Raw genomic sequence first — 14,934 nt, 5'->3', positions numbered from 1 at the left:
ATTTCGCCGTGTTTATCTGCTACAAATTGTAGGCCGGTCCGTGAAAATATTGTCTTAAATGAAACCAGTTCATGGCGCAAAAAAGTTTGGGGACTGCAGGAGTAGTAGTAGTAGTCTATTTGTGGGTGTGTGACTGTACTTCCATCCTGTGCAGTTTGTCACCAGTGTTATGGTGCTGCTGCTGAATTTCTGATGTAGACATATCAGTGATTGAGGGGATGAACTGGGATGTTGGTCGTGTATTTACCTCTCTCTGAACTGTCAACTGAGCGTGCCGTTGGGCTCTTTCCTTACGGCGCACAGCCCCTTCTGAAGTGGACTGTGTGGGACAGTCTGTAGAGCGATCATTATAGGCAGAAAAGACAAAAATAGAGGGAATAGCATCTGGTTTCAACCTTTTGCTTCTACGAGTCACCAGTACTCCTGCTTCATCAAAAAACCTTTCCTCCAGGTAGTCTTCAGCTACGAAGTGCTCACTACAAATCCTAGCATTACCAATAACTGGCGGATTCTTCCTTTTGATTGCTGCTAGCCAACATAGGAGAGCAAGTGGTTGTCGTGGAAAATGATGGAAGTGTACAGTCTTCTCCCGGTCTTTCACTCTGTAAAATTCATTTGTGCATCCAGGGGCAATGCAAAACATGCCTCCCTTAACTCGCTTTCCTGTTGGCTGCTCTTTCTCTGTCATTTTGAAATCTCTGCTCCTCACTGCGATCGCTAGCTTGACAACCAACCACTCCGCTGACATCACGTCCAGCGACACAACAGACATGGCGCCGTCCTATGGTTTTGACAGCTGAAATTAAATGACAGGATTTTGAGATTCCTTTCGTTTTCAATGTTTAAACTAAAATGATCTTTTTAGGGTGAGAGACCCTCTTTAAATTATGATAACTATGTTTAGTGTTTCGTGTCCTCTTTCCATTTCTTTCTGACCTCATCATCTATGTAAATAAGATGTAATGTCAAGATAACGGCAATTAACGTATGATAAAATCAAATCAAATCAAACGTATGATAACGGCAATTAACGTATGATAACGGCAATTAACGTATGCATGTAATGTTAAGTTAGCTATGAGCTACACTGTTGTAAACAATACAGTTAATGACTGACAGGACGTTACTGTTGGATAGTTTTAATATTTATTGTTGTCTCTAATAATGAGGAAACATGCTTAACATTTGAAGGACATTGGGAATGTTTATCCTTGCAAGAAAATGTTATGAGCAAACATTAACGTCAGATCAAACTACATCAGTACTACATCACGTATCATCATGCTCACCAGTATCCCAAGCTCCGAGCTGATAATTCTCCAGGCACTGTTCCTTCTGTTGGAGTCAAAGTAGTAGGATGACGACAGGTCATATAACTCTGGGTATCCCTGGACAAGAATAATCAGTCGCTCCTCCATTGCAAGGCTGCCTTTCACACCACAGGATGTTGTGAGGTCCGTTGGACGGAAAGGAAGAAGCAGGTCCGTGAAGCTGATTGGTTAATTCTTCACATGAGATGCAGTGCGGTTGCTGCATTCGAAAAAGCTGAGATTTTTCCATCTCTGCGCCGCGGACGCGCACGAAATAACAGACGCGTCGCACCGACTGCGCGCCACTACGGCGTCGCTTTGGATTGTGAGCACGCTTGACGCATGTCTACATTGAATCTAATGGATTTGTGCGCGCAAAAGACGCTACATCTGAACGGCCCCTTAGTTAATATAACTTAAGTAATGTTCATGTTCTTTATTGCAATGCAGCATTTATTTAATAATTAATAAAATCCAGACATTTTTTCAGGAAGTTTTTGAAATGTGTCTTTAGTAGTTTTTGAAAACCGAGGTTTGAACCGAACCGTGAGTCGGGGGGGGGCGCCAGCAAATATCTTGCCTAGGGTGCCAAATTGGTCAGGCACGGCCCTGGGCCAAAGGGGGGCGCTATAGCAACCAATCGAAATTGCAAACTTTGAATGGGCATATCTCATGCCCCGTATGTCGTAGGAACATGAAACTTTGCACAGAGATGCCTCTTCTCATGAAGATCAAATTTGCCTCAAGAACCCATAACTTCCAGTTTATAGATTTTCCGCCATTTTGAACTTTTTGAATTTTTGGAAAAACACTTAAAATCAATCTCTTCCTAGGAAGTTTGACCAATCTGCATGAAACTCGGTGAACATAATCTAGGGACCAATATCTAAAGTTCCCTCTTGGCAAAAGTTGAAAAACTTCTATAAGGCAATGAATATTGCAGAGGGCGTGGCTCATCACATAAAGGTATATAACATCTCAAGGGTTTCACCGATCACCACGTAACTTTGTAGGCATATGACCACACATAATCTGAGGGGACCCCTCCATTATTGACCTAAATGGGGGCGCTAGAGAGCTTATTTCTTATCTAGGCCAAACCGCCATATCGATTTTTACTAAACTTGGTAGATATGTAGAACAGGACGCCTCAAGATGACTGGAGAAATTTAATTCTAATTGGCAACTGGGTGGCGCTATAACAACAGCAAAATGCTTAAAAATAGCTAAAATGCAACCAATCGCTGTGGCTCCCCCTGTGGCCGAATGTTGTTGTTTTTTCTTCAACTTTTTGGTATGACTAAGTCATGGTATGGTATGCTGTACATAATCACGGAAACTGTCAGTGTGTCATTCTGTCAGTCAGTCATTCTGTCTGTACCATGTTTTTCTACTCACTGACGTGGTCAATCTATGTGAAACTGCACATAGGCATTGAGGATTGGCATAGGTAGAAGGTGACAACGCTACCAATGGGTATGGACTAGTTATTATTACTATTAATTAATTATTTACGATAGCCATTTTGGAGGCCTGTCACGCGGTCAGGTCACAACAGTATTTTTCTTTATTCAAGGTAAAATGTGGTAATGACGGAACGAATGTATTGTAAACACTATTTGTTTTTAATACTGCCGTTTGAAATGTAAATAAATGCACCTGAGTCAATGAATCATGTTCTCAATTGCATCTTTATTTGGAAATATTGTGGTTGCACAACATTATTTTTCACATCGAACACATGAAAAATTATCCTCATGACACAAAGCAGTAGGTTGTATTTTGTTAACAAATCGACAAACCATAGCATCATCACAAATCAGATTAGTCTTGTACATGTTTAACAATTTTGCATAAGGCACCCTTTATTGTATATGACACAGAAAAAATGTTTCACAAATGTTATAGCATGATTACTTTAAGATATAGATCTTCACAAAGAAATTGTTTATCCCAGGTGGGAATATATCAGAGTCAGGAGGGTTGCCAAAACTATCAAAGATGTTTGTCTTTTGTGATGTAAATATCCACCCAGTGCTCACAGGTCAACTATTGACATGCAAACAGATGTTTAAGGCCATCCATTTGTGGCTACCAATGGGAGTATAGATCAGGCTTGTGCATGTGCATGAAACAGAATTAGGCATAGGTGCGTCTTTATAGGTCTGACGGAAAAAAAAAGCACATATCTGACTGTATGCGCACGTGCAGTTTTAGGCCTGAATAGGCTATAAACAGAGTTTTATGCATATGGCCCCAGATCAGATTCAGTTAAGTTCATTGTTGTCATGCATTGGAAATTTGACTTGCAGCATCGCAAAAACAAACAACTGACATTAGGTGATCAGTTTGGCCTCATTGAAGTTGTCAGGGAGTTTCCGAGCAAGAAAGACAAGAATGAGACTGGTCCAGGCCAGCAGACCAATGTAACCCAGAACCAGAGAGAAGCCCACCACAGAGGCCATGGCACATTTCAGGGTGACCTTTAACCCCAGGATATCCAAGTCAGCTTGAGGCACTGGGGGGCTGAGTGATAGCCAAATAATACAGATAAAAACCTAGATTAAAGACAAGAAATAGAATTGCTCAATGTCAAGTTAATGTATGTAAAATGCTGTAGTGAGTCATACTTCTGTTAACAACAGGTGCATCTGCAACTCTGACCTGTACAGAGGTAAAGACGCGTACACTTCCTCTCTGCTGGCCTGGGCCAAACCACTTCATCAAAGCTTCAGCACCAGGCCAAGGTGAGCGGAACACTGCAAGAGCAACTATAGTCTTAACTTGGAGGCAGGAGACACAAAGTACAACAGCAGGCATATCAGGACTGCTAGTATCTTACTTGCATCTGGCCCAGACATGGCAGATGGCAACTAAACATGGCAGATGGCAACTAAGACAGCATAAGCAAACAGGCCTGGTCCACCCCTGTGTCTATGAGTGGGACAACTACCTCTCCAGCTCGAGGAAGGCCATTGCTTTGCCTGTCACCACTATTTGCCCCTCCAGCTTAGCAACGAGGACAACTATTAGATCTCAGCAACTAAGTCTGAGCCCTCCTACCCGACCTTTCTGCTAGATGTCACTGATACAGGCTGTAGGGTAGTCCCAGCCCCTGGATTGGAATGTCATATTTGGTTGAGCTTGGCATCCATCAGCCTCTGCAGCACAGACTTAGAGGGCTACAACAGCTGGGATAGTCCTGGTTCAAAAGGGCAAAGGGTCATCTTATCTGAGAGGACTAGGTTACATCAGAATTAATTCAGAGCCGCAGGTGTGCGATTGCTCACCTCCATCATTGTTCATTTAACAAGCAATTAAAGGTCATTACACAGTGACGGGGAGGAGGGAGGGGGGAGGGCTGTGTGCATGTTTGTTGTTTTGCAGATCATAGCTAACACGATGCCATTCTTATTTATTTTATATATCTACAGTAGATAAATTATTATACCCTATATTCCAGCTGTGACTGAACCAGTATTTGCATTATAGGCATCAAAACATGCATCAAAAAAGGTTAAAAGAAAAAGAGCAAGAAGGATCACAGTAGCGTGCATTGTATTTCATACAGACTTTGCTTTATCTCTCTGCAACTCTCTGTGCTTCCATCATTAGCATGGTGACACAAAAGTGAACACAGTTTCAGTGACTGTGACAGCATTTATATCCAGATTGGTCCTTATCTGCAATCAGCTCCTCTGCAGGAGGAAGCGGCCTATGTGAATGTTATTCAGTCTTATATCACTTGTAATGAAACTGGATATGACATAGGCTATGTGAACAAAAAAAAACCACAGACATACTACTTCTGTCCAACCTCCAGACTTAAATTATTCAGTGGAATCCTTTCTGTGGTCAGGAGACATAATTACTGTGCAGAATGTATGGCTTTATATAATGCATGAGGATTTTTATTTTTATGGCAACTAATTAAAATGAAAATGACATATAGGTTTAATCTCCCAAACTGACACAAAGAAAAGCAAGAAATTGTTCATGAGGAAACAGGCAGCCCTTTCAGGTTCCCTCTGCTGGCAATAGTAAGGTCAAGGCCACACTCAACAAACTCTGATTGGCATAATACTTAAGTGACGTAGGCAAACCAGCCTTCCCCACACCCATCTGCCTCCCTGATGGGAATAAATGTGGGATGGGTGTTAAGCATATGACTAGCATGGAAGCACTGTACCCACACTAGTCTTATTAAACATGCATAAAAGAGTACTGTACCTACTAAATGAAAACAGTTGTAAAAAAAAAAATTGTCAAGTCTGCTAACAAATACAGGTGATGAGGTATATCTTGGGTTGGTCTTGGGGACAGTAAATATTTAGGAAGATATGGACGTTACCAGATTGAGACTGTCGAACAAAAACATGGTACTAAATTACATAAAGGCAGTTGTAGGATTCCACAGCTTTGGAGCTTGGTCGGTCAGGATTAAAATTTGGAATATCTAGCCATCTGCTGATTTTTTTTTTTTTTTTTTTTAATTTTATATATATACAGTACAGGCCAAAAGTTTGGACACACCTTCTCATTCAATGCGTTTTCTTTATTTTCATTACTATTTACATTGTAGATTCTCACTGAAGGCATCAAAACTATGAATGAACACATGTGGAGTTATGTACTTAACAAAAAAAGGTGAAATAACTGAAAACATGTTTTATATTCTAGTTTCTTCAAAATAGCCACCCTTTGCTCTGATTACTGCTTTGCACACTCTTGGCATTCTCTCAATGAGCTTCAAGAGGTAGTCACCTGAAATGGTTTCCACTTCACAGGTGTGCCTTACCAGGGTTAATTAGTGGAATTTCTTGCTTTATCAATGGGGTTGGGACCATCAGTTGTGTTGTGCAGAAGTCAGGTTAATACACAGCCGACAGCCCTATTGGACAACTGTTAAAATTCATATTATGGCAAGAACCAATCAGCTAACTAAAGAAAAACGAGTGGCCATCATTACTTTAAGAAATGAAGGTCACTCAGTCCGGAAAATTGCAAAAACTTTAAATGTGTCCCAAAGTGGAGTCGCAAAAACCATCAAGCGCTACAACAAAACTGGCACACATGAGGACCGACCCAGGAAAGGAAGACCAAGAGTCACCTCTGCTTCTGAGGATAAGTTCATCCGAGTCACCAGCCTCAGAAATCGCAAGTTAACAGCAGCTCAGATCAGAGACCAGATGAATGCCACACAGAGTTCTAGCAGCAGACCCATCTCTAGAACAACTGTTAAGAGGAGACTGCGCCAATCAGGCCTTCATGGTCAAATAGCTGCTAGGAAACCACTGCTAAGGAGAGGCAACAAGCAGAAGAGATTTGTTTGGGCCAAGAAACACAAGGAATGGACATTAGACCAGTGGAAATCTGTGCTTTGGTCTGATGAGTCCAAATTTGAGATCTTTGGTTCCAACCGCCGTGTCTTTGTGAGACGCAGAAAAGGTGAACGGATGGATTCCACATGCCTGGTTCCCACTGTGAAGCATGGAGGAGGAGGTGTGATGGTGTGGGGGTGTTTTGCTGGTGACACTGTTGGGGATTTATTCAAAATTGAAGGCACACTGAACCAGCATGGCTACCACAGCATCCTGCAGCGACATGCCATCCCATCCGGTTTGCGTTTAGTTGGACGATCATTTATTTTTCAACAGGACAATGACCCCAAACACACCTCCAGGCTGTGTAAGGGCTATTTGACCAAGAAGGAGAGTGATGGAGTGCTGCGGCAGATGACCTGGCCTCCACAGTCACCGGACCTGAACCCAATCGAGATGGTTTGGGGTGAGCTGGACCGCAGAGTGAAGGCAAAGGGGCCAACAAGTGCTAAACACCTCTGGGAACTCCTTCAAGACTGTTGGAAAACCATTTCAGGTGACTACCTCTTGAAGCTCATGGAGAGAATGCCAAGAGTGTGCAAAGCAGTAATCAGAGCAAAGGGTGGCTATTTTGAAGAAACTAGAATATAAAACATGTTTTCAGTTATTTCACCTTTTTTTGTTAAGTACATAACTCCACATGTGTTCATTCATAGTTTTGATGCCTTCAGTGAGAATCTACAATGTAAATAGTCATGAAAATAAAGAAAACGCATTGAATGAGAAGGTGTGTCCAAACTTTTGGCCTGTACTGTATATATATATATATATATATATATATATATATATATATATATATATATATATATATATATATATATATATTTTTCAAATTGTTTTAATTGTGTAATGTCTCTGTGACTACAGATCTGACAAACAGTGTCTTAATTGCTTTTATATAAAGTGTATAATCTTTGCACATACTCAATTTGCCTCATTCTAAAGAGTTCATTTACATGTGGACAGACTTTCTTTCAATCACGGAAGCAAATATCTTACATTGTACTAAGGTTACTGTGTATGATCCATAGGGCAGTTACTGTGCATTATGACGAAATACTTCAATTAATATTAGTAGAGGAAGAGTACAATGTTGTACAACAGGACAATATAACTGCAGATGTACATGGAAAGTTCAACAAGGACGAAACATTGTTGAGAGATAAGGAAAGAAACATCATAGCATCATTAAATGGTATAATACTTCCATCTAGTGGCTGTTTTTTGGTAGATGCAGAGTTGATATTAATATTTCTCTCACTGATATGATATTGATACCGACATCAGCTATTGGGATGAGGCATGATGAGGCCCCACTTTTTTAATGGCAGTTATACTTATTTTTACTAAAGCCAGAACACATTGGCTCACTGTGAAAGTAATAATCTGTTTACTGACATTATGTACTTTCACTGACTGAATGAGTGTAATAAAAATGGCACAGGATGGTACACAAGCAGCATAATGTTTCCTGAATAAATGGTCTATTAATGAAGTGCAACTTTCCCTCTTTCTGAGAAACTGGTGGATTTTTATTCAGTTGATGTACAATATTTATTCGAAAGACAGACAAATAGATCAACAAAACAAATTAATGCAAAATAAATCAATGTTTGTTTTTATGGTTGATGAAAAGTGTTTATATTAGCATTTATTATGACTAACAACAGCAGAAATATTCTTATAAATTCAGCTACTAATGGAAGCATAACTACATGTGGCTGCAAGAAGTTTGTTAATTTCATAAGCACATAAACAATTAGCATCATTTAGATAAAATGAATTGACATACACATGAACAGTTGCATAATATTGGGTCAACGCAAGTGTGGGGGCCACTCTCTCCACTGGACAAATACAATAAAAGAGTTGTAAGATAAAGATCCGGAAAAAAATTACCTGGCCATCAGGTGCTTCTTTGTGTTTTTCTCAGGCCTCAAGAGAATGATAAAACATTTGGGGGCAAAAATGCAAAGCAGCAAACCATAGCTGGAGGCCAGGATAGCAAAAATCTCCACAGCTACAACATACTTCCCAGGAGAGCTAACGTAAGCAGGGACAAAGGCCACCCAGACAGCACAGAATATCAGCATGCTGAAGGTGATCAGTTTGGCCTCATTGAAGTTGTCAGGGAGTTTCCGAGCAAGAAAGGCCAGAAGAAGACAGGTGCAGGCCAGCAGACCAATGTAACCCAGAACCAGAGAGAAGCCCACCACAGAGACCATGGCACACTCCAGGGTGACCTTTGATCCTTTGAAACCCAGATCATGCTGAGGCACCGGGGGGCTGAGGGACAGCCATATGGCACAGATGATAATCTGTAAGAAAAGTAAACATTTAAGTGTTTTATATCAAGTGTAGAAATGTTCCCATCATTTAATCCATAGAAAAATATATTCACACCTGTATAGATGTAAAGAGGCAGACACTTCCTCTCTGCTGGCCGGGACCAAACCACTTCATCAAAGCTTCAGCACCAGGCCCAGCTGAACGGAAAACAGCAAGAACTACCAAGGTTTTCACCAGGAGGCAGGAGACACAAAGTACAAAGCTGATCCCAAAAGCTGCCTGCTGGAACCGACAAGCCCAGACTGATGGACGACCAATGAACACCAGTGAGCACAGGAAGCAGAGCTTCAGTGACAGGAGAAGCAGGAAGCTCAGTTCTGAATTGTTGGCTCGAACCTTGGGGTGAATCAGATTAACAGACAAAGACAGGGTCAGTGAAACAATACAATGCCATTTCCTAAATAGACAAAATGGAAGAAAAAAGGGTAAAATAATTCAAATGTATACAACATTTGTGTTACATCACTCTGACTTCTTACCATGGGTGTTTGACGGTAGTAAAGAAACACCACAAAGACAGCTGTTGTCATGGTGGCACCAGACACAGCTGCAGTAGTCAGGGTGATGCCCAGAGTTTCATTAAAGGAAAGGAAGTCCAACTGGCGAGGGATGCACACTGTTTGATCAACATTGGACCAGAACTCAGACGAACAGCGCTCACAGTAATGGGCACCTGGTAGGGGGAAAAACAGGAGAGAGGTAATGAAAATAAAACACAAAGGTGAAAATTAAGAGTCATTTCCTCACCAGTTTTATTGCTTATCTCCCCTTCAGCACATGGGATACAGTCAAAGCAGCAGAGAGGTTCTCCTTTCCTTTCAGCCATTCGGGTACCTGGGGGGCAGCTCTCACTGCACACTGAAACAGGCACCTAAACAAAAAGCCAAATTATATTCTCCATGACATAATCTTGTGAATCTACACAGGCAAACTTGATGGTAGACAACTTGTTGATGTGACTACCTGATTGGATCCTGTGCTCCACTGAATAGCTGACTCATTAAGGTGAAGGTCAGACCCGTCCACACGACCAATCAAAACAAGTTTGAGAGACCTTTCAGGGGTGTTCTGCCAGTTGACAAGGTCGTACTTTGCTGGAATGTCAGCATCTTGGAAATAAAACATGTCCCCGTGTGGTGTGGTGACATTCACTTTGTTCAAGTGTTGCAACAGCTGAAAGCATCAAGTGATGTGGAAACCTACTTTTTTAAATCTGTATACAAAAATGCATTTCAAATTTTCAGTCAAAACTTGAAAAGCCATGACTCTAACGGCTAAGATGACACGGGGATAATGTTTACCTCTATGGGTTTGATATGTTTTGGAGAGGAGCAGGTGGAGCTGTTGTTTCTGGAAGAACTGTCTCTGTCAGGGCAGGACAGAAGACTGTGAAGGGCGTGGGCTGCAGCATAAACAGCAAGGTAGACATTATATGTCACCCGCAGCTGGGAGGTGTCAGTGAAGTGATTCTGAACTCCCGCCAGGGACTCAGTGCCACTGCAAGGGGCTAGAGAAGCTTGTTCTTGCGTAGCTCCAGGACTGCATTCAAACTCCATTTTCCAAAATTCTCGTAAGAATTCATCATCTGGACGATGAATTGGGTGCAAACTCTTGAGATAACTTTCAAATCCAGGTATCGTTGAGCTACGAATGGCCACACCTAGAACACCACTTGCCACATCAGAGATGGCAAGATCTTGGAGAAGATCATCACTGGTGCTCCAAGCTTCACTTGCCAGAAACTGTCTGTCAGTCACCTGCAGTAAGAGAACACAATAAATCACAACAAGAATAACAGATGACATTTTGATTTGTACAAACAACAAACCTTAGTCCATAAAAAATTTCCATACAGGTTGCTCACATTTATCTTGGCCAGCTCCAGAAAAACTTTCTTTGCTTCTGTGTACCAGCAAAAGATCAGAATCACCCTCGCAGTCGAGGCTTGAATTGTGAGGGCTGTTCGTCTGGCATCACTGACAATAGTTTCTCTGCGGACAGTCTCTATGAATTCCAAACACACCCCTTTCCCCTGAGTCTCTTCCTGAAATGCCTGGATGTCAAAACAACAAATATGATCATACATATATTGCTATCTGTATTATTTATAAAGGAGATCCACAAGAAAGGTTTTTAGGCAATTTACAGTATCGTAACAGACATACACCTGTACTGCCAATTGACCATAATCATTGTTTACAATCACAGCTCCCATCCAAGTCCAGTGGAAGCGTATGGCCAGTTGTGCCATGGCCCGGGCTTGGTAAATATCACTGGGGATTGTTCTGAAGACGTTATGAAACTTCAGCCTGTCACTCAGACAGGGGCAGCTTGCCAAGTAGCTAATCTGAGAGAAAAATGCAAAAAAATATTTGACACTGCTTTTATGACAAAAATACCATTTCATTTTTAATTAAAATGCTTTTAAATGTATTAAACCTTCCTATTGTGTTCAGTTTGCTTTAACCTTTTGTTGGGCCAAATTTGACCCAAACACAATAGGACGGTTACAAAAAAGGTTCATCAGTTGTATTTCGTGAGGTAAGGAAACTCACAACTGGCACAGAGAGAGGCCCCAGGATCCTGGACAGAATTATGGTTGTTGTTGACGTGCTAGGACCAATGAGCAAAGGAACAGGTTGACCACCTGTTGATAGCATTAGACATATAGTTACATGAGGACAATTTTTATACTGTAATCATATAAGGATATCAGGTTGTACCTGCTGTCTCTCTGGGTTGTTCAGAATGAGGCACAGAGGCTGTGAAGTTGCAGCTGTGTGTGTCTCCTCCAACCAGTGACAGTGCAACTTGCAGAGCCCAGGGGTATCTGGCACAGCTATCAAGTATACGGTAACCCAGCTTGACTCCTGGTAGCAAGGTGCTATTACGATTGATTTCCTCCACCGCATACGCCATAGCATATGTATATTTTAAAAACTCAAGATCTAAACTGAGACCACAGGAGAGGGAAGAAGTAGTGAATAAAATAAACTACTATATCAGTCAGTGAAAGGGAAATGAATTTCATCAAAGACAACAAAATTAACTATTGAAATAATTCTACTGTTATTAAAATATGCTCATCTTAACATATTTATAAATGGGTTAGTATAAATCATTGCTTAACTTTTGGAGCTTAATATTTTGTAGAAGTAAGTTAGATTTTTATCTGTCTTTTAACACAAACATATGAGCATGATAAAAAAGTAATGTGCTAGACAACATTCAACAACAGTACATGTTAAAGTTTTACCCAGTGCAAGGTTCATAATGAGGCCGCTTGGTGAAGCTCTGCTCCACAGCTGAAGGTCCGTTATACAGATTAAAAAGTCCACCGATGATCACGTCTCCATCCTGGGAGAGGCTCTTGTTGAGCGGTGCACCCCACCGGGAGCACACTATTGCCTCAACCACCTCCAGCCCCATCAGTCTGCCCACTATGCTGAGAAGCAGCAGGGAGAGGGCTGACGAGGGCCACAGAGTCAGGAGCAAGGGGAACCAAGACACAGATGCAACTTTTCTGGACATTTAACACATATAGATAACTGTTATCTGAATGTCAGAATAGGAATCAGTAAATTCAGTCTGTGTCAAACACAAGTCACAGCACACCTGCCTCATCAAACCTGATAATAGAAAGAATTAAGTTCACAAAATTGGCTCCTCATAGACAATGTTCAAGAGTCCCTGTTAATAAAGACAAACCCCACAAGGGTTACCTACAAACATCATAAACACGTTTCAGTCAGTTAAAATGCTACTATCAAAAGGTAAATTGTCAACTCTGAAAATAGCATCTTGACTAAACATGGCTACCCCCCCACTCTGCACAAGTGAAGTGTTGGTGTGAGTATTTATAACAGGTGTAAAGCCTTTTGCAGGGAAGTAAAACTGATGACACAAGCAGCATGCAAGCCAAAATTATTCCTCTCTAGAGTGATGGTGGAAAAAGAATCATATGCCTGCAAATGATTAGTGTTTATGAAGTTGTGTGGTGTGTATCTGTGTACAACATGTTATCTATCGATGCAACAACAAATGATGTCATTTGAATGAGCCTAGGTCACTGAGAGACTGAACCTCAGTAAGGGAGAGGTGATGTCTCTTCCTCTGTGGGGTTGGTTCAGCATGGGGGGCAACATGCTGTCATGTGAGCGGATTGCAGATCCGGTCAGATTCACACAACTGATGTTTAGTAATCATTATGATGTGAGGCAGTTCTGTTTCATCTCTGACAACATGGCCATGGTTCAATGGCATCATGCTGATGGTAGGGGGTCCAGGGTACAGGATGTGAATGTATTTTTAGGGGCCATGACTACAGCTTACACCAGGCTCAAGTTGTATGACCTGGTGGATCAACACATTGTGACTCCAACCTCATCACACTTTCACCTTTGGTCATGGACTTTCTACGTCCACATATGACGTTCAAAGTACCCTGGGTGTGCTCGATGTTGACGTTCTGGGACACTGTGTCAAGTTCTGCCTGGTACATGCATTGTCTTCTTTCAAAATACACTTCCATTTTAACAGAGAGAGCACTGTGAATTGACTTTTATTTTTCTTCAACAACAAACACACATGGTTGGGTTTAGGCAACAAAAGCAAGCAGTTAGGTTTAGGATAAAAGAACAGGCTTTGGCTTTAGAATCTTATGGGACGCAAACATCGCTCTCGGGTAAAAGTCGGTGTTCGTTGGACCCATTCACCACCCCTCCTGCCCGCCTCAACTTTTGTCCTTGTCCTGCTGTGTTTCCCCCTGACATTTTTGTTGTTTTCTGACACCGCAAGTCGCTGCCCAAGCGCCAGATTTTGACATCTTCGGAGTGAGACCGGGCTCACTGGACAAGCTGCAGCACTGTATTTTGTATTGTGACACAGACTATGTGATTTTCACATCTCGACCTGGCAAGTGGGTTCCTCCCTTGGGTCCCTACTTAGGGGATTAGACTGATGAGTTAAACGACGGGAGTCCTGGGGAGGACTACATTACGGAGTTTGTGTCGGGGGCCAAGTGGTTAAGTGAAAAGGTGTAACACTTAATGCTATCAATGCTGAAGTGGTCACCCGTGAATCATTGGCAGGACTAGTTCACTTGCTTGTAGCCAACCAGAACACAGATGGTCATTTGATAGCTGTGTCTGATACCATCAAACGCAATAAAAAGAGGTTTCATGTAAAATATTAAACAGTTGTGAAGAGAGTTCAGGTGGTGTACAACCAGTGCAGGGTGTTGCCTGATTACACAACGCTACATTATAGATACTAAACTTGATCAAGGGTTTGATGGCAGACTACAGCATCAGTTTAGTCTGGTGTTAGCGGTCCTTCTAATTGTAGGAAGACTTTTTTGTCAAGAGTGTTGTTGAAAAGGCATCGAGGCTTGTTTCACACAATACTGACAACACTATTTACATTTACTCCTGCTGGCAGTCTTTGTATAATTAACTCCTTTATACAGTATAAGAGACATCAACTTTGTAAATGGTCTGTCTGAATCGCTGTGTGATGATATGTTACTGCCCCCAGTTAAGAACAATTTACTTATTATAGACGATTTAATGAATGACGCTAGAAATAATTTAGAACTACAAAATGTATTCACCAAATATTTTTTACAGGTATCTTCTTACAGCCAAGCCAAGATACCCGATTATTTAAGAATCAGAACCAATTTGCTGTCAGACCAAACTGTTGTACATATTCCAAAAAAGCTGAAGAGATGATGATGTCATTACATATGCAGAGAAATCTACCACTGTTGGAGTTGTTATATAAATCATTGCTGAGCGTGCAAAGGGTAATTATTAGTAATCAAGCATTGACTTTATTAATGTGCTGTGGGAAATAGCCCTCAATGTGTCATACCCAAGTGAGAGACCAGTCTT

The 14,934-nt window shown here is 41.4% G+C and overlaps 1 protein-coding gene across 1 annotated transcript; it reads right to left on the bottom strand.

Annotated features, from left to right (window-relative positions):
• Positions 1-8,328: 8,328 nt before the first annotated feature.
• Positions 8,329-12,519, bottom strand: LOC117259189 (extracellular calcium-sensing receptor-like). The gene is made up of 11 exons (XM_078167498.1): positions 12,297-12,519; positions 11,764-11,993; positions 11,596-11,687; positions 11,208-11,387; positions 10,905-11,093; positions 10,342-10,797; positions 10,004-10,213; positions 9,788-9,911; positions 9,520-9,713; positions 9,095-9,376; positions 8,329-9,009 (listed from the first exon to the last, which is right to left on the bottom strand). Exons 1-11 carry the CDS (start codon positions 12,467-12,469, stop codon positions 8,587-8,589), a joined length of 2,553 nt encoding a protein of 850 aa, XP_078023624.1. The 5' UTR covers positions 12,470-12,519; the 3' UTR covers positions 8,329-8,586.
• Between the last annotated feature and the right edge of the window lie 2,415 nt (positions 12,520-14,934).

The sequence above is a fragment of the Epinephelus lanceolatus genome, chromosome 4, assembly GCF_041903045.1.
Source record: "Epinephelus lanceolatus isolate andai-2023 chromosome 4, ASM4190304v1, whole genome shotgun sequence".
Classification (NCBI taxonomy): domain Eukaryota; kingdom Metazoa; phylum Chordata; class Actinopteri; order Perciformes; family Serranidae; genus Epinephelus; species Epinephelus lanceolatus.
This window is presented reverse-complemented; position numbering and strand designations above follow the sequence as displayed.